We start from the raw sequence: 23,503 nt of genomic DNA on the forward strand, positions 1-23,503 counted from the left end.
TCTCCATCGTCGCCCTTGCCGCTTCGAAATCGGCTATACTCCTGTCTCCCTCAACCTCCGATCTTAAACAGCCAATTTCTTCGATGGCGTCATGTTGGCGCTGCCCTATCTTGGCTATCCTTCCGACTGTCTGTAAAACAGAAAATTAAAACCAAGACAATATACGCAGAAATGCAAAAGACAAGATCAAGCTATATACCAGAAAAACTGTTTGAGCGGCTAATGCAATTGCCAACAAGTCCGGCTCCGAGCGGAAAGCCACCTTGTCAGCTGGCAACGAGACCGGCGAAGCCAGTCTCAACGCTACGGCTGGGTCTTTCACAACTGATGTGTCAGAGAAGATCGGCATGTTTTTTATCTTCGGCTGAACCACAAAAGGAATAACCACATCCGACTTCTCTAAGCACGGCCATTTTTTGACTGAGTTTTCTTCGGAGACATCCTCGAAATCGGCAGAACGCTTCTCCATCCCCTTATCGACCTCTGGACTCAACCGTTCGACCGACCGCTCTGTCTCGACGAAAAAAGTTTGAGCCGTTTCAACCACGACAATCGGCACGGAGGATTCAGGGAGGGCTGGTTTGGAACTAATGGCCTCGGCCTTCTAACGGGTAGCCAAACACTCGGCGTTCTTTTTACGGGCCAGTTGGGAAAGAGATTCTTTCGCCATATTCTCATAATAGGAGCCGGGAAGATATTCCAAACCAGTAAAAATATCTCCAAAGGAAAATTCCCCCCGACCTGAAATGAACGGAGAGTTAGACTGGTTAAGACTGGCTGCCTCAAACGCTGAGTTTAGAGCCTCGCCAACCTCTTCGGCTTCCTCGGCGAACTCTCTCGTTGGTTCGGCAATCACCTCGACCGCTGGCTCTACGTCTTGCTTCGAATCAGAACCTTTGAAACCAATTTGCCTAAGGTTTTTGAAGCGGGGGAAGACAAGAGCCGTAAGATGTTGTTCACCGGATGGGATCGGAATGTTGTCTGCGGCCAAGAACGTAGTGTAAGTTGGCTCATACTGCAAGAGTATATGGGCGGCTCTCCTTTGCTTCTATACTTTTGGACGACCAAAAAACCTGAGTGCAGTCTTGATTTCCACAAGGACTGCGTCATCGATCGAGATTAGGATTTTCTTCAAATTGTTGATTGCATAAACAAAGGATTAGACTTGGAGAAAAAACCGAGTAAAGAAGGATCAATAAACACAAGAAGCTACACAGCAACCTGGTTCGCTCCTCCGTCTGGGTATAGGGTCTAGGCGATCTTTGCTTTCACCGAATTCCTAGTTGCCTCGGACATGGACCATCACATCGTCAACCCGCTTGCCAGAGCTGGCAAGCATGGTTACCAAGTGATGGTCAGTGTCCTTGGCCCTGAGAAAGTAGCGCCCATGCCGACCAGAGGATTTGGCTAAAGCATACCAGTGCCGAATGGTAGGAATGCCAAGATTGATCCTAAGGCACCGGTTCAACTCTACGACTCCCATTATGATTTGAAAAAAATTCACATTGGGTTGGGAAGGAATCGGACCCCAATGGTGGAGGACGGCCCTAAGAAATGGGTGCAGAGAAAAATGGACTCCGCCCTCTGCAATGGATAGGAGAAGAAAGAAGATTGTATTTTCATCATCCCTCTCCATATCAAGAGTATTGTCCATCACGAGAGATAGATGGACATCATCAGGGATAGAGAAATGTCGTCGGAACCCAGAAATATGACCCTCAGAAAGGAGGTCTTTCAAATGCTTAGCCATTCTAGTAAGGACTCAAGGGTATGCTAAATCGAAAATAAACACGAAAAATAGGGCTACAAAAAGAAGAGAAGAAACCTTACGAGAGGCAAAGGAGACAAGGAGAGATGGGAAGAAGTTGCAAAAGTTGCAGAAGATGCAAGACAGAGAAGGAATACCGGCTGGCAGTCCAGGAGGCTCAAATATTCAAAAAGCATGCATTCGAAAAGACCAGAGTTTCAAATCATAATAAATGCAAGAAATGCACGATGAGGCGGGAACGTATAATGATGACCGAAGAACATGTGCGTTCTGACATTCACATTGGGATAGGTGAAGCCGCCTAATTTATGTTTCTTTTGACTTTTCAAATTCGAAACCAAACACGCCAATTAACTCCCATTTAAAGGGAGTTTGGGGGGCAATTGTGGGAGCCGAATAAATAGCGGAATCAGATAAGCAAAGTACACTTGGAGGCCTAGGAGACAGACATTATTCGGCCCCATCCTGTGTAGACGTCCCCGAACGCCCCGGGAGGGTGAGCTCCCGTTCTGTTCATTTGTGGGGTCATTACAGCTCGGACTCTCAAATTGTCACGGTTCTCAATCTGAACCAAAGAGTCCAAATCCGGCAAATCGTTTGTGAGAAAACAGATTTTTGAAAAGAAGTGCCAAACATGGACTGCTTTGCCAGATACAGAGTCGCCACCTAAATATTTTTTTTATGGGGGAATTTAGGAAACCCTGACTCGGTGCCGAAGGCCACATGTCCGTCATCACCGGAGTTTCTCGGCTCGGGAGCTAGGGTACGATTGGGGAAGGTCAGCTATGAGCACCCCCTCTCGCCCGATCCGAAGATCGGCCTCTACTAACTGTGATATCTGTTTTTGAAAACATTATGTGTTCTTAATCCAATTGTTAGCCTAGAATTACTATGTTATGCGCACAACAAACAAGTATAGACTAGATTGCCTAATTTGGAAAGAAACATTGCATATCCGTTTGTTTCGGAAAATGTGTTGGAATTTGCTACTCGCAAGTAGGCTAAAATACGGATTTCAACGAGTTTTCCCAACTCAAACAATCCAACCTTCACCCACAGGCATTCAAACAGTTTATCACATAAGTAGCTAGCCACATGGTAAGAATATTGTCATGATAGCATTCACACACATGCGATGATGCTAAAGCATAGATACTTACATCGTACTCCAAGCCAAAACAATAAACTGGTTAGCAAACATGCGTGATCCTAGTTCATGTTAAATTGACTAATGCAGCACATACATGATGCAATTAGAGTAGGCTCGGCTAACCTAAACATGGCATGTGAAATGCAACCAATCGATGCACGTATTTAATTTGGAATTGGGGTACAAATGCAGTTAGCATGATGTACCGAGCCTAATGCATGCAATACAAATGCATGAATGCACGCATGCATAGCATAAGGTATGCTAATTTCAAAAATGCCCTAATCTACCATCATAACCAGGTAAATAAAAGGGAAGAAAGACGTGAGGTTGGAAGACATACACACACTCACGTACACTTATTACATAATTGCCCTCACTCGGAGGGGCCAAATGAATATTACAGTCCGAATAATAAACAAATAAATTATTACAGAACTTCTAATTTACTTAATAGGATGAATGCAAAAGGAAGAAAGGTGGCCATAGCCCCCTGCCTCGGGATGCGCGTGTGATGCATGCTCGAAACCCGGCTCGCCTGGAAAACCCGTACCATACCCCTGCCACCTCTGTTTATACTGCCCTGTCTCTCTGAAAATTGCCAAAGCCCTAGGACAGGTTCCTTGCATGCTGCAGAGTACCATCGGCTAGGGGAAATTCCCACCGGCAGTGCAGAATTTCCATCGGCTGTTTTTGGGTTTATCGGCCATTCATCAATGGGCGGTCGGCACTGAATTATGCCGGTCGGCAGAAGCTTCCTGCAGAAGACAGATTTGACAGCAATAGAGAACAGACAGTATATGGCATGGGATTTCAGGCAAATGTATGCATGGACACACTCCCTGTCATATAATGGACTCAAGGGAGCATGGCCCTCGACCCTCGGGCCACCAATCACGCATTTCAATGCATGATGGCCCAAAAGCTAAGTATGCAACTTTGATATCAAATGAAATGCAAGCACAAAACACATCAAAGGGACCCAACCTCAATCATGGTTGATCAAGAGGCGAGGCAATGCACAACAATGCACATGCGACCTAAGCATACAAGCAAACATACAAACATGCAATGCAACTACATGGCACACATAATGCTAACAACATAACATGCACAACGCATTGAAACATGGCATACACAATGCAATAATGGGCTTACACCAATATGAGAGAGCCTCAACCACACTCACATAGGAGGCCATCAGATGAAAACAAGACAACTCGAAATGCGTGCACGCGTGCACGTAAACAGAGGACCGACCCTCAGGCATCGAAATGCCACTCTAATGAGACATGGCAAAGACATGGAATATGATATGCAAACATGCAAAAATAAGTAGAAAAACGAGGGGAAAAATTGCCCCGAAATAAGGCGAAATGATACCCGATGCGTGGAACGAGTCTCGAAACATGAATTTTGGCGCATGAAATGGCCTATAGCTATGCAATGCATGCATAATTTGGACATGAGATATGAAGACAGAAGCTAGGCAGACCCAAAACAAGCATGTTTACAGTTTAAAGCATGGCCAAACAGGGAACACAAATGAGGCTAGATTAGCATACAAAAATGGGGCCAAGAGAGGGGTAATGAAGCAACTCACAAATGCTGGCCCCAAACAGAGAAGGGGCCTTCTACAATATTGAATAGGGGCCAAAAATATGATGTATTACAGTTTATGACAAACCCCAAAAACAGATACAAGTATGCTCAAAATGCTATGCAAAATAATGGCACCAAGAGAGCTATAACATGAAGTATATAAAAGATGCCTCAAACCATGAAATACCCTTAATGAAACATGAATAATGGGTCAAAATAAGACTGTTTTCAGTTCTAAAAAGAGCCCAAAAACAGAGACACAATAGGCTAATAGATCATGCAAAAATGGGGACCAAAGAGGGGTATAATGACAAGTGGCACATGGAGGTCCCAAACAGTGATGAGCCCTTCTTCAATGTTGAAGAAGGGCTCAAAATAAGCCTATCTATAGTTTACATCATGCTCCAAAACAGATCACACATAGGCCAAAAATACTATGCAAGATTATGGCATACAAAGGGGTAATGAAGCAAGTGCAAGATGGGGGTCCCAAACAGGGTAAGACCCTTAACGAAACAGAAAAATGAGCTCAAAAAACTGATATTTCCAGTTATGGTCGGAGCTCAAAACAGCAAGCAAAAGCGTCTAAGAAAGCATGCAAAAGAAGGCTAGAAAAGGGAAGAGAGTGACTCACCCTTGAAGAGCAGCAATGCAGCAGCCTTTGATCCAAGAAAAGGAGCTCCTAACCTCTGAAAATTAGCCTCAAATGGTTGGAATGGAGGATGGAGGCCTTGTGCTATGGGTTAGTGTGTAAATGGCCGAGGATAATGGTCTTTGAACACTCTAACACACCCAAATGTAGAGAGAGAGGGAGATATAGAGAGAGAGGGTGATATATATGATGTATATGCCCTAGGTCTGGTTTTTTGCTGAACCAAAACAATGGAGAAGGAGGCTTTCTTATATAGGCAAAGGGAAGGGCTTGAAGCTTATAAGACAAGCTAAAAAGAAAGGGTCAAGGGAGGCAAAGGGGGCAAGGCTTATAGAGGAAGCTAAGACAGCTGGTCCAGCTTCTTGAGGAAGCCAAGACAAGGGGTCAAAGCTTCCTCAAGAAGTCTTGAGCAAAGGGTGCAAAAAGAGGGGTCAAAGGTGGTCAAAGGTGCAAAAATAGCCACACCCGTGCATGGGGGGATGGGTCTATGCACTCCAGCTGGCACAGCTGGAATGCACCATGCTTGAGGGATGCAAAAGGGTCATATCGGCCATGAAAGGAGGTCATCGGCAAAATAAATGGCCGGTCGGCACAATATATTGCCGACCTGCAATTTATACTGGCCGGTCGGATAAATAGAGTGCCGATGGGTGTCTGATGAGGTCAAAAAGTGCCAGTGGATGTCCAGATTAAAGCCCCGGAAGTTAGCTTTCCGACGGTGGTGGCCCTATAGCTAAACTCCAAGTGTACAGATAGATAAACCCGATTCAGTGAGGGCTGCTCGACTCGCTTCTACCCGGATTCATGCCGAACTTCTCCCAAACTAGTTTTCTCCTCTCCTTTCCTCTCTTCTTCAACTCCAAACCCCTAAACAAAGTGTTTTGAAGGATTTGACTCTCTCCTTGCCGAAGAAACTGAACATTTGCCCTGCACACCTTTCTCCACCAAGTAAAACATCAGTGGTGCCCAAGTCTTAAGGGCGGTCAAAAATGGGGTGTCTACACCTGCACGATCAGGAGGCCGAATAAAATAAATAGGCCGAATAGTTATTGAGTTATGGAGCCGAATAAATAAGAGGATAATGGGTGAAAAGTGGGCCAGGCCCCGAGGCCCAAGAAACGAGTATAAATGGAGGAACAACAATTGAAGAAAGGTATGTGAGAACTAGTGTGCTTAACTTAAAATACAAGTAATCCAGAGAGAATAGAGCCTGACTTGTTCGTCGGAGTACTAATTTCGGCACCCCGACCGGAGTGTTCATTTCTTTCCAGGTGTCTATTTGAGGATCACGAGCGTCCCCAGGATCTGAAGAGTATTTCCAAACCACTTCCCCATAGCTTATATTGTTGATTCTCTTTCCTTATGGCATGCTCGTTTAGGTCATGTTAATACTAGGAAAATTCATGATATGGTTAATTTAGATTTAATTCCTAAGTATGATATTGATATGTTTGAAAAATGTAAATTTTGTGTACAATCTAAAATTGCTCGCATTCCATTTCCTAAAGTAGATAAACCACATCTCTGCTTGAACTTGTGCATAGTGATATATGTGACATGCATAGTATCCCCACTGGAGGTGGTAAGAAATATTTTGTAACATTTATTGATGATTTTTCTAAGTACTGTCATATCTATCTTTTGCATTCAAAAGATAAGGTGCTTGATAAATTCAAGATTTTTAAGACAGAAGTAGAAAATCAACGTAATGTCAAAATAAAGAGACTTAGGTCTGATAGAGGCGGTGAATACCATTTTTTAGAATATTGTGAAAATGTTGGTATTATTCATGAGAAGTCTGCACCCTACACACCTCAACAAAATGGAGTAGCTAAAATAAAGAATAGGACATTAACATAAATGATTAATGATATGCTTTCTTATTCCAATTTAAGTTTTGGTTTTCGGGGTGAAGCCTTGCTCACTGCCTTTCACATGCTCAATAGAATTCCTCTCAAGGGAAGAAATGTTACTAGTTATGAACTTTGGAAAAACAAGAAACCTAATCTTGGTTACTTGAAAACATGGGGCTGTAGAGTAATAGTTAGATTGCCTGAACCTAAAAGGAAGAAATTAGGTGAAAAAGGAATTGAATGCATATTCCTTGGCTATGCTATACATAGCAAAGCATATAGGTTTCTGGTAGTAGAACTTAATGGTTCAATGGAAACAAATACCATCATTGAATCACGTGATACAGTATTTTATGGGAATCGTTTCACAACCATTCCAAAGTTGGATTCTAATCAAGAAAATGAATAAACTCCTTTGATGTCTACAAAGGAAAGTAAACGACATGAACCTATTGAGCCTAATGAACCTAATAAGCCTATTGAGCTAAGAAGGAGTAAGAGGGCTAGGACTGAGAAGTCATTTGGCCCTAATTTCATTGTTTACCTTGTATAAGGAACTAGAAAAACTTATTGTAAGCAAACAATGATTTCTTTAAATATGAATTCAAATCCATTAACCTTTGAGGAAGCTATGAAGTCTCAAGATGTTGCTTTCTGGAAAGAAGCAATAAACGATGAAATGATTCTATCATGGGTAATAATACTTGGATACTTGTTGATTTCCCACCTGGATCCAAACCCATTGGTTGTAAATGGATTTTCAAAAGGAAAATGAAAGTTGATGGCACAATTGACAAGTTCAAAGCAAGATTAGTGGCTAAGGGTTTTACTAAAAAAGAGGGTATTGATTATTTTGATACATATGCTCCGGTGGCTAGAATCGCCACTATTCGAGTGTTGATTGCCTTAGCTTCAATTTATAAGCTTGAAATCCATCAAATGGATGTTAAGACTGCTTTCCTGAATGGAGAGTTAGATGAGGAAATCTGCATGCAACAATCGGAAGGATTTGTTGTACAGGGTCAAGAGCACAAAGTGTGTAAACTCATGAAGTCACTATATGGACTAAAATAAGCTCCAAAACAGTGGCATGAGAAATTTGACAAAGTAATAGTGTCAAATGGTTTTAGGATACATGAATCTGATAAGTGTGTGTACAGTAAATTTACTGGAAATAAAGGTGTAATCATATGTTTATATGTAGATGACATGCTTATTTTTGGTACTGACAATGATGTTACTGAAAGTACTAAAAGTTTCTTGTCGCCTAGCTTTAGTATGAAAGACATGGGCTTGGCTGATGTAATTTTGGGTATTAAGATCAAACGAGAGGACAACAATTTGATTCTAACCCAGTCACACTATATTGAGAAAATTCTTAAGAAATTTAATCAATATAATTATACAACCATATCTACACCTTTTGATTCAAATTTGAAATTGTATCCTAATACTGGAAGAGTTGTTGATCAGCTAGAATACTCAAGAGTAATAGGTAGCCTGATGTATGCCATGACTTGCACTAGACCTGATATTGCTTTTGTAGTGGGAAAACTTAGTAGATACACTAGTAATCCCAGTAGTGTACATTGGCATGCTGTTAACCGAGTACTTAGGTACTTCAAGAAAACAATAGACTATGGAATAGTCTATAATGGCTATCCAGCAGTGTTGGAAGGATTCACGGATGCTAGTTGGGTAACTGACCATGAAGATCACTCATCCATGAGTGGTTGGATTTTTACTCTTGGAGGAGGAGCTATCTCCTGGGATTCTAAGAAGCAAACATGCACAACAGACTCGACCATGGCGTCAGAGTTTATAGCATTGGCTTCTTGTAGCAAAGAGGCAAAGTGGCTAAGGAATCTCTTGTTAGAGATTAAGATATGGCCAAAACCTATGCCACCAATATCTTTGCATTATGATAATGAAACAACTCTATCACGGGCCTATAACCATGTCTATAATGGAAAGTCCAGGTATATAGGACTAAGACATAGTTGTGTCAGGCAGTTAATCACAGAAGGTATGATTACCATTAGTTATATAAAGTCAAGTGAAAACTTGGTTGATCTTTTAACAAAGGGACTTACAAGGGATTTGGTGTGGAAAACATCAAAGGGGATGAACCTCAAGCCCACTTAACATAATCACTCCTAGTGGAAACTCGACTCAACGCTTGAAGAAACATCAAGTCTTGAGTTCAATAAGCCCAAGTGCACTATATGTCGTGATTGCAAGCACTTAGTTTTATTTCATTTTCATCTTAAGGTTGAAGTGCTTGGTACCTGTAATGTGAAAAGAAGAGGATGAGTTAGCAAACTCTTAATAAGCCTACAACTGGGTTGTTAGGGTACTGTAAATTACAGGGGTACTCTCAGTAAGCTTACCTATTTGAGTGTAGGAGGTGGTGCAGCTTCCTATGAGTCCAAGGGCTTGACTCTATAACGCTCATGAAACAGGATAAAGACGCAAGGCCAATCCACGTGTCGGTTTGTTTGAATACTTGAGGTAACTTGTGCTGTGTGTGAGACATGTCCGGTTAGTCGTATAAGATCGCTAGTTCAAAGACAGGTCTACTATGCCATCTTGACTAACTTTGAGATGTCTTCACTAAGTAAATGATTCAAATCGTAAGATTTTTTCACTTATGCATAAGGCTGCCAAGTGAACCAAGAGTCATCATCTGGTATTTTGAAAATGGTGGAGGAATGTTGGGGAATTTTCAAAATGGTTTTCAAAATTTATAGTTTAATTTTTGGGTGCTTTAAAAACCTTCCATGTTTTTCTTTGAAAAACATGAAATAAGCTTGGGGACTTTTTCCCACATTGGAAAGAGAACAAAACATGGAGCACTTAATAAAGTGCTGCATGGAATATTCGTTTGAATATGGAATTTTGGGATGAAAGCTAGTGTGCATGCACCTACACCGCAAGGATTGTGCTTTGCACCATCCGCACACGCACATGCACACGTACACGTGCATGTGCACAGTGGGTTGTGTGGCGTTTGATGGCGCACTTTGCACTTAGCACGGACGTATTGGCGCCATGAGGGCGCTTTCCTATAAACATCGGACAGGTTGGAGCGATGACGTGTCGTCCGTTGGCGATAAGTCAACCAACTGATCAAATGGTTGTGGGTTGATCATAGTCGTTGATTGGAGTCATCGATCCAACGGTCAAATCTGATTGGATGCGATCAAGGGACATGACCATTCAATCAGATCCATCAAGGCCTATAAATAGGTTACGAAATCAGCCATTTCATTACATCCAAAAATTCAGAATTCATTCCTGCAATTCTCTCTCTCTTTCCCTCTTGATTTTGAGTTTTCAATCAAGAGTTTTTTAAGTAAATTTCTGCTTTTCTTGCTGGTAATCAAGTTCTGCAGATCTTATTATCAGTGTCTTGGTTTTCTTGATTATATCAAGAGTATTATGATCTACTATCGTCAGTTTTAGATCAGGCTTCATTGTATTCTGGAGGCAAATTTGTTGTAACCCCTGCACACCTTTCGGTGGTTACAAATATTGTCTTTAGGAACGCGACTTAGTAACGCGACTTGAAGTACTAATTTCTGTTTTATATAGACAAGATCATTGCCAAATTTTGAAGACTCGAAAACCATCATTTAAAGAATTCAAGACCATTTGTTCCAACAGGTTAGGTCCATTACTTTAGTTAACTCAAAAATTTCATTGATTTTTATATTCAATAAATAAAGTTGTGTTTTTAAATTTTAGTTAAAGATTCTGAATTGTCAAGTGGAGTGCATAAATTCACAGTCATACCACTTGCGTTCTGAATTGTCAGGTTGATTTTGGGCTTGTTTGGTAATCATTTTGTTTTTAGTTTTCAGCTTCTATTTACAAAATTTAAAAAATTGTCATAAAAACTTGTTTGATAATTTTTTTGATTTATAAATGGTTGTCTCAGTTTATAAATTTGAGGAAAAAATGTAAACTCAAAAAATGAGTTTATGTTTTCAGTTTTCAATTTTTTTTCAATTAATTTTTTTTCAAATATTTTTTTTACCAATTAAATATTTTTAATTAATTTTTTTTCCAATTATAATGTGTGTGATCCCATTGTCATAAATAATAAAAATAAATATAAATATTTTAGGTCTGAACAAACATATTTTTTAGTTTATGTGGGGAAGTGGTTTTAGGAAATACTCTTCTGATCCTAGGGGACGCTCGTGATCCACCGATAGGCACTTGAAAGGAAGTAAACACTCCGATCGGGGGTGCCGAAATTAGCACTCCGACGGACAAGTCAGTCTCTTGTTCTAGATTACTTGTATTCTAAGTTAAACACTACAATTATCACATACCTTTCTCAGTCTGCTATTCCTTTATTTATACTCATTCCCTGGTCCTCGGGGCCAGATTCACTTTTCGCTCATTATGTTCATATTTACTCGGCTCTATAGCTCAGTACCTATTCGGCCCATCTGCCCTTTATATTCGGCATCTTGATGGTTCTGGATAGAGTCGGGCAATACCTGTTTGTTAAAGTATGCCTCCTTTAATATTTGGCTCCCACAATTGCCCCTCAAGCACCCTTCTAGCATCAGTTAGTCAGCGTGTTTGGTTCCTGATTTGGGAAAACAAAAATTCGGCGGTTAATCCTCTTCCCGATGCATGTCAGGACGCGTACATGCTTTTCGGTCACTGTAACGCCTTCCCGCCTCATTCGTGCTTCTCTCGCATTTATTATGATTTAAAGTTTAAGTCCCTTCAAACACATACTTTTTTGAATATTTGAACCTTCTAGACCGCCTATCGGTATTTCTTCTCCGACGTATTTTCTGTGACTCCTCTCCGTCTTCTTCTCGTTCCCTTTGCCCCTCGTAAGTCTTCTTCTCTTTTCTTTGCAATCCTACTTTCCATATTTATTTTTTGCTTTAGAATATCCTTGAGTTCTCTCTAGAATGGCTAAGCATTTGAAAGACCTCCTCTCTGAGGGTCGAATTTCTGGGTTCCAAAAGCATTTCTTTATTCCTGATGATGTTCATTTATCTCTAGTAATGGAGAGTTCCCTGGATATGGAGAGGGATGACCCAAATACAATCGTGTTCCCTCTCCTGTCCATTGCGGAGGGTGGCGTTCGCCTTCCCCTACATCCATTTCTTAGGGCCGTCCTCCGCCACTAGGATCTGATTCCCTCGTAACTCAATGTGAATTTCTTTCGAATCGTAATGGGAATTGTTGAATTGAACCGGCGCCTCAGGATCAACCTGGGCATTCCTGCGATTCGGCATTGCTACGCTTTAGCCAAATCCTCTGGTTGGCTCGGGCGTTACTTTCTCAGGGCCAAGGACATCGACCATTACTTGGTAACCATGCTTGCCAGCTCTGGCAAACGAGTTGATGATGTAATGGTCAATGTTCGGGGCAACTGGGAATTCGGCGAAGGCGAAGATCACCTAGACCCTATTCCCAGACGAAGGGGTGAACCAAGTTGCCATGTGATTCCTTGTTTGTTGAACTTTCTTTTATTCAGCTTCTTCTCCAAATATAATCCTCTGTTTTTGCAGGAAACAAGTTGAAGAGGGTTCTGACCTCGACTGACGACGCAGTACTTTCGGACATTAAGACTGCGCTAAAGTATTTTGTCCGTCCAAACGTACAGAAACAAGGCAGAGTCGTCCATATTCTTCTGAGGTACGAGCCTACCTATACTACGTTCTCGGCCGCAGACAACATTCCGATCCCAACCGGCGAACAACACCATTCGGCTCTTATCTTCCCCAGCTTCAAGTCCCTGAGATAGATTGGTCTTGAGACTTCCGATTTGGAGCAAGACTTAGAGCCGGAAGTCGAGGTGGTTGCTGAATCAACCAGGGAGTTCATTACCGAGGCCAAAGAGGTCGACGAAGCTCTGAAATCAGCGTTTGAAACTGCCGGTCATAACCAACCTAACTCACCGTCCATTTCGGGTCGGGTAGAGTTTTCTTTCGGAGACATTTTTACGGATTTGGGGGACCTGCCCAGCAATTTTTCTGAAGGCATGGCTAGGGAAAATCTCACGCAGATGGTGAGAAAGAGAAATGCCAAGCGAATGGCCGCTCGAAAGAAGGCAGAGGCCGCTCGTTCTGAGCCTGCCCCAGTTGAATCTTTACAACCCGTTACTACGGAAGAAACGGCTCAAATCGTTTTGGATGAGACAGAGAGGGAGGCCGAACAGCAGGTCACGGAAGAACAACTGGTTTGTAAAGAACAGGGTGAAAAACGTAATGCCGAGGGAGACACAGGCTCAGAGGATAGTCTTGTTGGCAAAAGGCCTCGTTTAGAGGAATCCGACGTGGTTCCTTTTGTTGTTCAACCAAAGATAAAAAACATGCCAATCTCTAATGACGCATCCGTCATATAGGATTCGGCCATAGCGCTGAGCTTGGCCACCTCAGTTTCACTGCCAACTAATAAGGCCACCTTTCAAGAAGAACCAGATTTGGAGCTTATAGCGTTCGCTGCCCAGTCTGCCCTTCTGGTATGTATACGATATTCTCTTTTCTGCTCGTTTGATTTGGTTTGCACACTATATTGCTTGATGTGATGATCTCGATTTGTTTTGTAGACGGCTGGAAGGATAGCCGAACTAGGCCGCCGGCAGCATGATACCGCCGAAAGAATTGGCCGCTTAAAGTCTGAAGCTGAAGGTGAAAGGAGCAGGGCCGAGTTCGAGGAGATGAGGGCCGCTATGGAAAATGCACGAGCCGAAGCAAAAATGGAAAGGGTTCAGACTGCTGACCAGCCCAGATCCGAAGCCGAGGATAGGGCGAACGCAAGCGAGGAATCACTCGAGTTAGCCAAGGAGGCGCTTGCCAAGGCAGAGGCTGAGTTAAGGGAGTTGAAGGCGGCCAAGGAAAAAGCCGAATCCGAAGTTTCTACGGCGTTTGAGGCTGGGAAGAGCGCCGCCTTCAAGGAATACGTAGACGAAGTCCCTAAATTCGAAAATCGGGGATTCAAACATGGGTGGCTCAAAGCCCTTGCTGCCGTTGGAGCTACATTGGCCATGCCAATTCCGTACGAGCAAGTGGGCGTTGAGCCACTTGAGTCTGATCCCAATGATTGATTTGGGAGACATTCTAGTTTTATTAAGTATATTCAACGTACATTTTTTGGATTTTCATATGTAAAATGTCCGCTGCCAGTGCCCAGTTTATGAATGAAAATTTTATATGCTCTCAAGTTATTTTTCGCATTGTTTGTTATATGAGCGTATAGTTAGGAGACTCAGTAGTTAGAACAAAATGTCAAGCATGCGTGAGACGGCAGACTTAACGGCTGATTAAAATTAGGGATCTAATTTAGTCAGAAACAAAATGAATTCAAGGTTAGTGCTCAGATAAATCGATTCGTGGACTGGCTGTGGCACTCGAGCCGTATAGATTGATGAATCTGACCTTGCCCCAGCTGGTTCACGAACATAGAGCGCCGAATAAAACGTAATAAATTTTGCACGTAAGAATCAATTCGCAGAACAGCCGGGGCACTCGAGCCGTATATATTGATCTGATTTAGTCAGAAACAAAATGAATTCAAGACTAGTGCTCGGATAAATTGATTCATGGAATGGCTGGGGAACTTAAGCCGCATAGATTGATGAATCTGCCCTTGCCCCAGTTGGTTCATGAACCGAGAACGCCGTATATCAGCGGTTGATGGGGCGATTGGGGCTTGGTTCAGTCGGCGATTGAGACGCATAGGACGGTATAGGATGGGCTATTCACGCTTCATTATTAATGAGTTAGCCTCGGAGATGCTGCCCTTGTAGGGAATAAATGGGCATGTACTTCGTGAACGAGGGTCCTATTTACGTACTAAATGAGCATCTCAGTCCCGCTCTTTGAGGAAGGCGAAACAAGTGCAAATGTCAAATAAGCTTTTCTTCAACAGCAGAGGTCAAGCGAAGACGCTAGCTGAGCTGGGAGGTGCCATGAATCGAAGCGGTGAACCGTCACGCACGGGTGGTAGGACGTCGAGGGGTCGGGAGAGACACCAATCTCCTCGACGTCGAAGTAGATCGCCTAGGAGGGATAGTCAGCCACAGCATAAGTCTCTTCAATCTCATCCTGGAAGGGAATCCGACGCAACTCCTCGCCCATTGAGTTTTGCAGTCTTCATGGGTAATAGACCGATGACGGAGGCGGATTCCATCATTTGAGACCCAAATGTGGCAGTTGAGTTTGCTCGACAGATTTTTTCGCCTGAAGTTCAGCAATCGATGGTAGGCCGTTCGAACTTCGAAGTGTTTCATGAAGGCATTCACGGGGCGATGAGGGGACTTTACACGGCTTATGAGATCGGTATGCGTTTCTATGCCGCTCGTTGGGACATAGAACAAAGAGACGAATGCATTCGGAAGTTAGAAGCTCGCGCCGAAAAGGCAGAGCGCTAGCTGAGGAAAAACAAGCCTACGTCGCCCCAATCAGCCGTCCCCCCCAACCTAGTTGTCGCAGAAAGGGTTACTCAAAGGCTGATTAGTGATGCGATCACCGATCATAATACGGCGAGCATGTTTGTGATCGAGACTGCGAGAAACGTGGCCTATGAAAAGGGCTTTCATGACGGCCAACTGGTCGGAATTCAGAAGACCAAAGAGAAGCTTGCCGAAGAAGTTTGCCGCTGTGAGAATCGTGGCTTTAAGCACGGTTGGATCAGGGCATCTTAAGCCACGGAAGCTCTCCGGGCGTCGGGAATTGATTCGGCGCTGCCACTCTACCAACGTAATCATTTTCCGTTTTCTGCTTTTGAAGTCGAGAAGAGTGAGGATGAGGACGACGCCGTATAAAAATACTATGTAATTGTGTAATTGTTGCCTGATTGAATAAAACGTCCTATTTTAAATGTTTCATTGTAATCTACATTCGGTACGCACGTGTTTGCATATGTTTTCATTGTATAAACATTGTCTGGCTCAAGTAGTCATTTAATTCCGAACGGTTATGTACCGGCTTGTCATGATCGCTTCGCCGATTAGGCTCCGAATTCGGAGACTTGTATTGGTCGGCGTGATGCGTCGATGAGGCTTCAAATTCAGAGGCTTAATTGGCCCAAATGTGCCATGCTCCGGAAACTGTCATCCCATCTTTAATGGCCATAATTAGTCCGTTTTAACTCAAAAAAGCCAAAATTAGTACATGGAATGGCTATGGCCAACATCTATCGGCATCCGTCTTTTGGAGTTCAGTATTAATGACGTTGCTTCGGGGTCACCGCAAGGATTAAAAATAGATTGCCTCGGACTTTTTGCCCTAGGAATTTCACTTACTGTGTTCAGACTTGCTTTAAAACAACTTTGTTGCATGGGGCAGACAAATGTGAATGTCAAATGGAATTTTCTTCAACAGCAGAAGAGGGCTCGAACCTTGGCTGAGCTTGATAGTGCAATGAATCGCAGCAAGGAACCCACCCGTGCGGAGGGTGGGGCGTTCAAACAATGGGAAGAATGTCGACCTCCAAGTCGTCGAAGCAGATCACCCCAAAGGAAGGAAGAGGCCGACGTAGTACTACAACCGTTGAATTTTATTGTTTTCGTGGGGAATTCCTTTCTTGTCTTGGATCTTGGCCTTGACATTGTCTATGGTGTCGAGGCTCTCGACCTTGAGGATGATTGTCGCGCCGGTGTGAACATTGTGGGTTCAAGCGCGATCAAATCGAAGAATTTTGAGCTACGGACGCTCTCTGGGCAGTGAGCGTCGATCCGGCGCTGCCGCTGTACATTCGCGACCACTTCCCCTCTTTCGCCTTCGAAATTTGAGAAGGGTGAGGATGAAGGTGACACCGTATGAAAGTAGACTTTGTAATGCTCGAACGCGAATTGCGTTTTTGTAATTATTGTTTAATCGAATAAAATGTTTTATTTTAAAAGTTTGTATTTCATTGTGAATTTTTGTTAAGCATCTTATTTCGAGTGTTGGCACGTTTTGTTTCGTTTATGCCGCTGTGCCGGCTCGAGTTACATTTCCCTGCTCGAATGTACACTGAGGGCGCTCCGAATTCGGAATGTTATTCGGCTTTTGGAAGCTTTATTGACCCAACGGCGTTATGTGCCAAGGGCGCTCCGAATCTAGACACTTTATCGGCCCAACGGCGTTATGCACCGAGGGTGCTCCGAATCCGGAGACTTTATTGGCCCAACGGCGAGACGCGCCGAGGGGGCTCTGAATCCGGAGGCTTTATTGGCCCAACGGCATCATTCGCCGAGGGGGCTCCAAATCCGGGGGCTTTACTTGGCCAATCGTGATATCCACAATGAGCGCTCCAAATCCGAAGGCTTTATCGGCCCAACGGCATCATGCGCCGAGGGGCTCTGAAACCGGAGGCTTTACTTGGGCATTCGTGATATCCACGAAGGACGCTCCGAATCCGGAGGCTTTATCATCCCAACGGCGTCATGCACCGAGGGGGCTCCGAATTTGGAGGCTTTATTGTCCCAACGGCATCATGCGCCGAGGGGGCTCCGAATTCGGAGGCTTTACTTGGCTAATCGTGATATCCACGAAGGGCGCTCCAAATCTGGAGGCTTTATCGGCCCAACGACGTCATGCACCGAGGGGGCTCCGAATCCGAAGGCTTTATCGTCCCAACGTCGTCATGTGCCGAGGGGGCTCCGAATTCGGAGGCTTTACTTGGCAAATCATGATATCCACGAAAGGCGCTCTGAATCCGGAGGCTTTATCGGCCCAACGGCGTCATGCGCCGAGGGGGCTCCGAATCCGGAGGCTTTACTTGGCCAATCGTGATATCCACGAAAGGCGCTCCGAATCCGGAGGCTTTATCGGCCCAACGGCGTCATGCGCCGAGGGGGCTTTTTCGTCGGAATGCCCTTTTTAATTAGGTTTGGCAGAATATGGGATTATATCTGCCCAACAAGAATCCTTGCATTTACAAAGGAGGAATATGTACATGGAGAATCATTTTAGAACAGAGATCATTCCCCACAAGTCGGGTTTAATGACAATTCCCGAGTTCCAGGGCCGTAAAGTGTTTCTGAGCCGATATGGAATCCTTCTGATGATGACCGTGTTAGTCGAGGATGTTCCGATTCGGTATTTTGGGAGGGGGACAGAGTGCTGGTGCGGAGTGCCGGAACCCCGGATTTGCTCAATACCGTGTTGGGTAGGAAAGCGCAGCAGCTGATGGTAGGTGCTGGGCACGACTTGGATAGCATGCAACCAAGTTTGCCCCATGATGATATTATACGGCGATGGGAGCTTGATGACCAAGAATTCTATATCCATCGTTCGTGAGCCAGCTGGAACGGGTAGTGTGATCCTCCCTAATGGATACTCTGGATTCACGTTGAAGCCAAACAATGGATGGGGAGCCGGAGACAGGTCTGATTGATTGAGACCGAGTTTGACGAAGGCTTCGTAATACATAACCTCCGAAGTGCTTCCTTGGTCTATGAAGACGTGTTCAACGACGAATCGATTTACATGCAGCTCAATGACCAATGGATCACTATGGGGGAGTGTTACGCCGATAAGATCGGAATCATTGAAGATAATACTCGGAGCTTCGTGGGGCTGCCTCGATGGTGTGAGTTGCTTCTGGGGGGCTTGAATTGCGTGTACGACAAGTGGCGTTGGAAGGTCGTAGATCATATGAATGATGCCAAGCGGAGGTGAATCCTGCCTAAGGGCAACAGTTTTGATTGCGTTGTTTTGTACGTGTTGCTGAAGTCGACCATCTTGCACCAATTCCTCAAGGTGGGCTTTCAGAGCATAACAGCTGTCCGTATCATGACCGTGATCTTTGTGATATTTACACTGTCTGTCCTGTCTTCTCATGTCGGGAGGTGCCACCATTTTGGATGGCCATTTAAAAAATGAAAGATGTTGGATTTGGGACATAACCGAGCTGATTGAATCTGACAGCTCCGTATATTTCTTGTCGGCGCGCTTTGTGCGCCTATTGTCAACTTGCAGTTGCTCATTTGTTCGGTGTGGGCACTGATCGCTTAGTCGGCTAGAATCTCGTTTCTTATCTCGTTTAGTCCGCTGGCGTGGTTCATGGCTCTCAGGAGGTACGGAACTTAATGGCTAGGCAATCTCAGAGGGGGCCATTTTTGTGGTACTGTGTCCAGTTTTAACCCGCAAAGCGTCATCTTTTACTTTGTAGTATTCTTCTACTTTCTTCATCAACCCCCGGACTGTTTTAGGGGGTCTTCTGGTCAAGGAACTGCGGAGGGCACTATCTGGGTGTAGTCCCATTTTAAAGGTGGTGATGGCCATGGAGTCATTGCAAGCATCATCTACAACATTAAAGCATTCCCAATATCGTGCCGAATATGCTCTTAGCGTCTCTCCTGACAGGATTTGCGTTGCCCAGAGAGAGTCGGCTTGTTTCGACTGGACCTCATTTGTGATGAATCTGGCCCTGAAAGACTTCTGTAATTGGTGGAAGGTGTCGATCGAAGCCGGCTTCTGTTTGTAATACCACCTGACAGCCAGTGGTCCCAAACTGCTGGGGAATATTCGGCACATGAGGGCTTCGTCATCTGCATGCAATGTCATGGCTTGCTTGTAGTGGCGGATATGATCGGTGGGGTCGGACTTGCCATCATAGAGAGTAAAAGACGAAGCTTTAAACTTTTGGGCAAGATTACCCTTGCGATCCGTCGCACAAAAGGATCATGCTGGTCCTCGTCATCTGAGTCGTTTCTTCTGCGCTTATGCCTTACGCGTGGGCTCTCTTCAGAGGAGCTGGAAGTTGTAGGTCGTCCTTTCTTTTTGGGCTCCGGAGATAGTGCGTCGGAGTCGCTATCAGTGTCTTGTTGCCGGGCTTGAGGTCGTCGACCACCTACTTTCAGAGGTCGCTCCGGGTCTTGGCGCACGGCTTGTTTGGACTTTACCACCTCCAGTGCCAAATCCTGACGGAGACGCTCGTTCTCAGCGATCATGTTCTCCAACCGCTACTCGTTTTGCTTTGCCTGCTCGACGATCGCCTGCATCGCCTCATGTTCTGGAGTCGAAGGTGAACCGAAGTTTAAAGCGCGTCTTACTGGGTTAGGCTTCGGTCCGTGCGTATTTGTCGCAGTAAAGTCGTCTATCTGTGTAGTGTCATCAGCGACTATTGGAGGGTCCTATGTTGCGTCCGCCATGGATGTGCTTGAGTATTCCCACAGACGGCGCCAATTGTGGGGAAGTGGTTTTAGGAAATACTCTTTTGATCCTGGGAGACGCTCGTGATCCACTGATAGAAACCTGAAAGGAAGTAAACACTCCGATCGAGGGTGCCGGAATTAGCACTCCGACGGACAAGTCAGTCTCTCGTTCTAGATTACTTGTATTCTAAGTTAAACACCACAATTATCACATACCTTTCTCAGTCTGCGATTCCTTTATTTATACTCGTTCCCTGGTCCTCGGGGCCAGGTCCACTTTTCGCTCATTATGTTCATATTTACTCGACTCCATAGCTCAGTACCTATTCGGCCCATTCTGCCCTTTATATTCGGCATCCTGATGGTTCTGGACAGAACCGGGCAATACCTATCTGTTAAAGTATGCCTCCTTTAATATTCGGCTCCCACAGTTTATATTTTTAAAATTTTTTAAACATTTTATTCAAACTAAACGTGTTTGTAATTTATGTTTTTCTAAAAATAAACAAAAACCAGTTTATAAAATTTTTGTAAACATAAACCAAAAACGGAAATGTTACCAAACGCTACCTTAGGTTTTTTGTTTGTTTTTTTCATTTTTTATTTTATTTTATTGCAATCTTTAAAATATCATAGTTTTTATTATATATGTTTGTTTTTATTAAAATTTATTTTTTAGAATTTACATATTAAGAGCTACCAAACAATATCAAAATTGGATATGAAAGTACTTAATAAAAAAATATTTAAGAACTTTTTCAATTTTTGAGTGCATATCTAAGAAAATTATGAGTTAACAATTGCAAAATTTCGCCATCTTTCTTTAGCAAATTTTTTAATTTTTTAAAAAAAGTTTTGAATATAAATATGTTTGATAGATCTTTTTGAATGGATTCATAGAACTAAAGTTATGAAATTTTAAGTTTTGAATAATATATATATATATATATAGAACTAAAGTTATGAAATTTTAAGTTTTGAATAATATATATATATATATGACTAATTGCTTCAAAGATTAAAAAAAAAGTAAAGATATTTTTTGATACGACAAATGTTAGAAATCCACAATTACAACATATTTTTGAAGATCTCAATCATTTTCCTTTATGATACAATAAAGCATCAGCTCAAATATGAAAATACAATTTTTTTTTTCTTCTTAATTTCTTCAATCTTGTTTCATCTCTCATATTGCTTCCAACATCTAGGATTCAATTGCTTTTGCTTCTCCAAATATACTTACAAATTACATCTACAACCTTTTCTGAAATTCTAAGTATGCTGCATATATCTGATCAGGGTTGGGAAGAGACTTGGACACACTCTCCTTCTTAAAGCACCTCTTGCCCCATGAAACTAGCTTGGGACACTCTGCTTCAAAGCTGAAATCTGCAAAGGTCTTGAAAAAGATGAACCAGTTGTAGAAAGGAACAAGTGCTATGTCCACAAACCCTAAAGTCTCAACCCCAAAGTAAGATTTGTCTCCAATCTCTCCTTCTAGCAGTTTGCACCACTCAATCAGCTCCTCCTTTCCAGTCTCTTGGTCCTCTCCTTTGCCCATCCATACCTTCCTACTGGACTCGTATACCTACATCAATTTGATGATATCCATATGTTAGATCCACCAAGGCACATCAGGGCCTAAAAGAAAAAGACTGCAACTGCTGACATAATTTACTCTTTCTATCATCATTTTCTGGAAATCAAACTGTTTCAAGATTTGTTGTTACACAGCAATGAAAATGATTAGTGTCTTCGAACTTTTCATATTTTCATGTTTTTCTGAAAACACAACTAAACAGGCCCTAAGAAACTCCAAAACCATGGCATCTCAAAAAAAAAAAAAATTATCTCAGGAAATCAAACCATTGTCTGTTGAGATGAATGAACTTTAGGCAAACAAGAAAAGTGCAGGTTTAAGAACAGAAAACCAAAAAGCAACAAGGAAATTTCACCTTTGTGTCGGCGAAGTTGGCCCAGAACCTTGCTTGTGCTTTCAGATAGGGATCAGAGGGAAACAGAGGAGGTTGATGATCCTTCCAAACATCATCAATATACTGGATTATTATGTCTGATTCACAAATGGGTTTTCCATTATGGATCAAAACAGGCACTTTCTGATGTATGGGGTTCATCTCCATAAGCAGTGGACTTTTGTTGACCATGTCCTCATCCTTGCTGTCATAGTCAATCCCCTTCTCTGCCAAGGCAATTCTCACCCTTGTTGCAAAAGGACTAGGCCAATAATCCAGAAGAATTACTTCACTTCCCATTCTGATGGAAATGAAACTAGGGCTCAAAGAATCAAAACTAGCAGAGATGGTTGCAGTATGGGATGAAATAAAACAAAGATACAATGATATATATATATGTAAGGATTATGAAATCATTGGCTTGATTGTTGTGCCTGTATAATGTATTTAAACATTAGGAAGTGGTCAGCAAAAACCATCAATCCAAAACAAAAATTCAATTTCTAGTCTACGTCCACAACCCAGAAAATATAAAAAACAAAAAAGAATGAAAATGACTCTAAGCAGTCACATAGTCAAAGTAACTGCACATCCGTATGCAAAGTATCTAGATATTTTTCTTGCGCCAAGATTGTAGCTCTGTTAGCTTTAAAGGTCCGTTTGGGACGGTAGTTTGTGGTTAAAATAATTATAAAAAATAAAATAAGTTATTTTAATTATAATAAATAAAACATCACATTCAATCTATAATCATTATATTCTTCTTTTACAAAAAAAGTTAAAAAGTCAAAAAGACCTTTCCAAATCAAATTTTTCAACTCAAACTAAAATAGTCAAAAAAAATCAAAAAATCAAAAAATCAACTCACTTCCAAAACCAACCCTAAATATACTTATTCAAAGGCAATATGCACGTATCCAGAAAAACACTTTGAAAGGTATCTAATATAAAACTTAAAATCTAAAATGCGTCGATCATATTCATTCTAGACGTGATCTAAAATTTAAATTTACACCATACGCATAAATTCTGAACACTTTTTTAAGTACTTTTTTTTATGGACACAAAAAGAGAACTTGAAAAAAAGGAGAGACCACCTTACTTTTTCCATAAATACATTCTCTTTGAATCAAAAAGTGGATAGTATCCTCAATGGAAACAGAAGTACAAGAGACGTTTCATTAGTTTTAGTATGGTAATTATAATGCAATTTACAGACTTTCCATCACAGAAAGAATGCAGCTCTGACAATGTATTTGGCTGTGGGTGGAAATACTGCTTTGCAGTGGAAGATTCATTATAGCTGTGTTTAGATCATGAATTTGGGTACAGATTCAAAAAGAGAGAGGGAAATTTCTACCCAAATTCTTTATCCAAAC

General features: G+C 42.6%; 2 protein-coding genes across 2 annotated transcripts; both read right to left on the reverse strand.

Annotated features, from left to right (window-relative positions):
* Positions 1-17,953: 17,953 nt before the first annotated feature.
* Positions 17,954-18,850, reverse strand: LOC145798277 (uncharacterized). The gene has a single exon (XM_082885786.1). The coding sequence runs from the start codon at positions 18,848-18,850 to the stop codon at positions 17,954-17,956; it is 897 nt and encodes a 298-aa protein (XP_082741912.1).
* Positions 18,851-21,166: 2,316 nt separating this feature from the next.
* LOC145797511 (putative glutathione S-transferase) lies at positions 21,167-22,643 on the reverse strand. The gene is made up of 2 exons (XM_082884776.1): positions 22,107-22,643; positions 21,167-21,739 (listed from the first exon to the last, which is right to left on the reverse strand). Exons 1-2 carry the CDS (start codon positions 22,422-22,424, stop codon positions 21,404-21,406), a joined length of 654 nt encoding a protein of 217 aa, XP_082740902.1. The 5' UTR covers positions 22,425-22,643; the 3' UTR covers positions 21,167-21,403.
* Between the last annotated feature and the right edge of the window lie 860 nt (positions 22,644-23,503).

The sequence above is a fragment of the Camellia sinensis genome, chromosome 8 (assembly GCF_055761805.1).
Source record: "Camellia sinensis isolate YWXY chromosome 8, ASM5576180v1, whole genome shotgun sequence".
In the NCBI taxonomy this organism is placed as follows: domain Eukaryota; kingdom Viridiplantae; phylum Streptophyta; class Magnoliopsida; order Ericales; family Theaceae; genus Camellia; species Camellia sinensis.

Excerpts from the sequence above, each read along its gene's own strand:
- LOC145798277 (XM_082885786.1), bottom strand. The coding sequence starts at position 18,850 with ATGGTGGCACCTCCCGACATGAGAAGACAGGACAGACAGTGTAAATAT.
- LOC145797511 (XM_082884776.1), bottom strand. The coding sequence starts at position 22,424 with ATGGGAAGTGAAGTAATTCTTCTGGATTATTGGCCTAGTCCTTTTGCA. Across the intron at positions 21,740-22,106 it reads CCAACTTCGCCGACACAAAG|GTATACGAGTCCAGTAGGAA; the intron begins GTGAAATTTCCT and ends AAATTGATGTAG.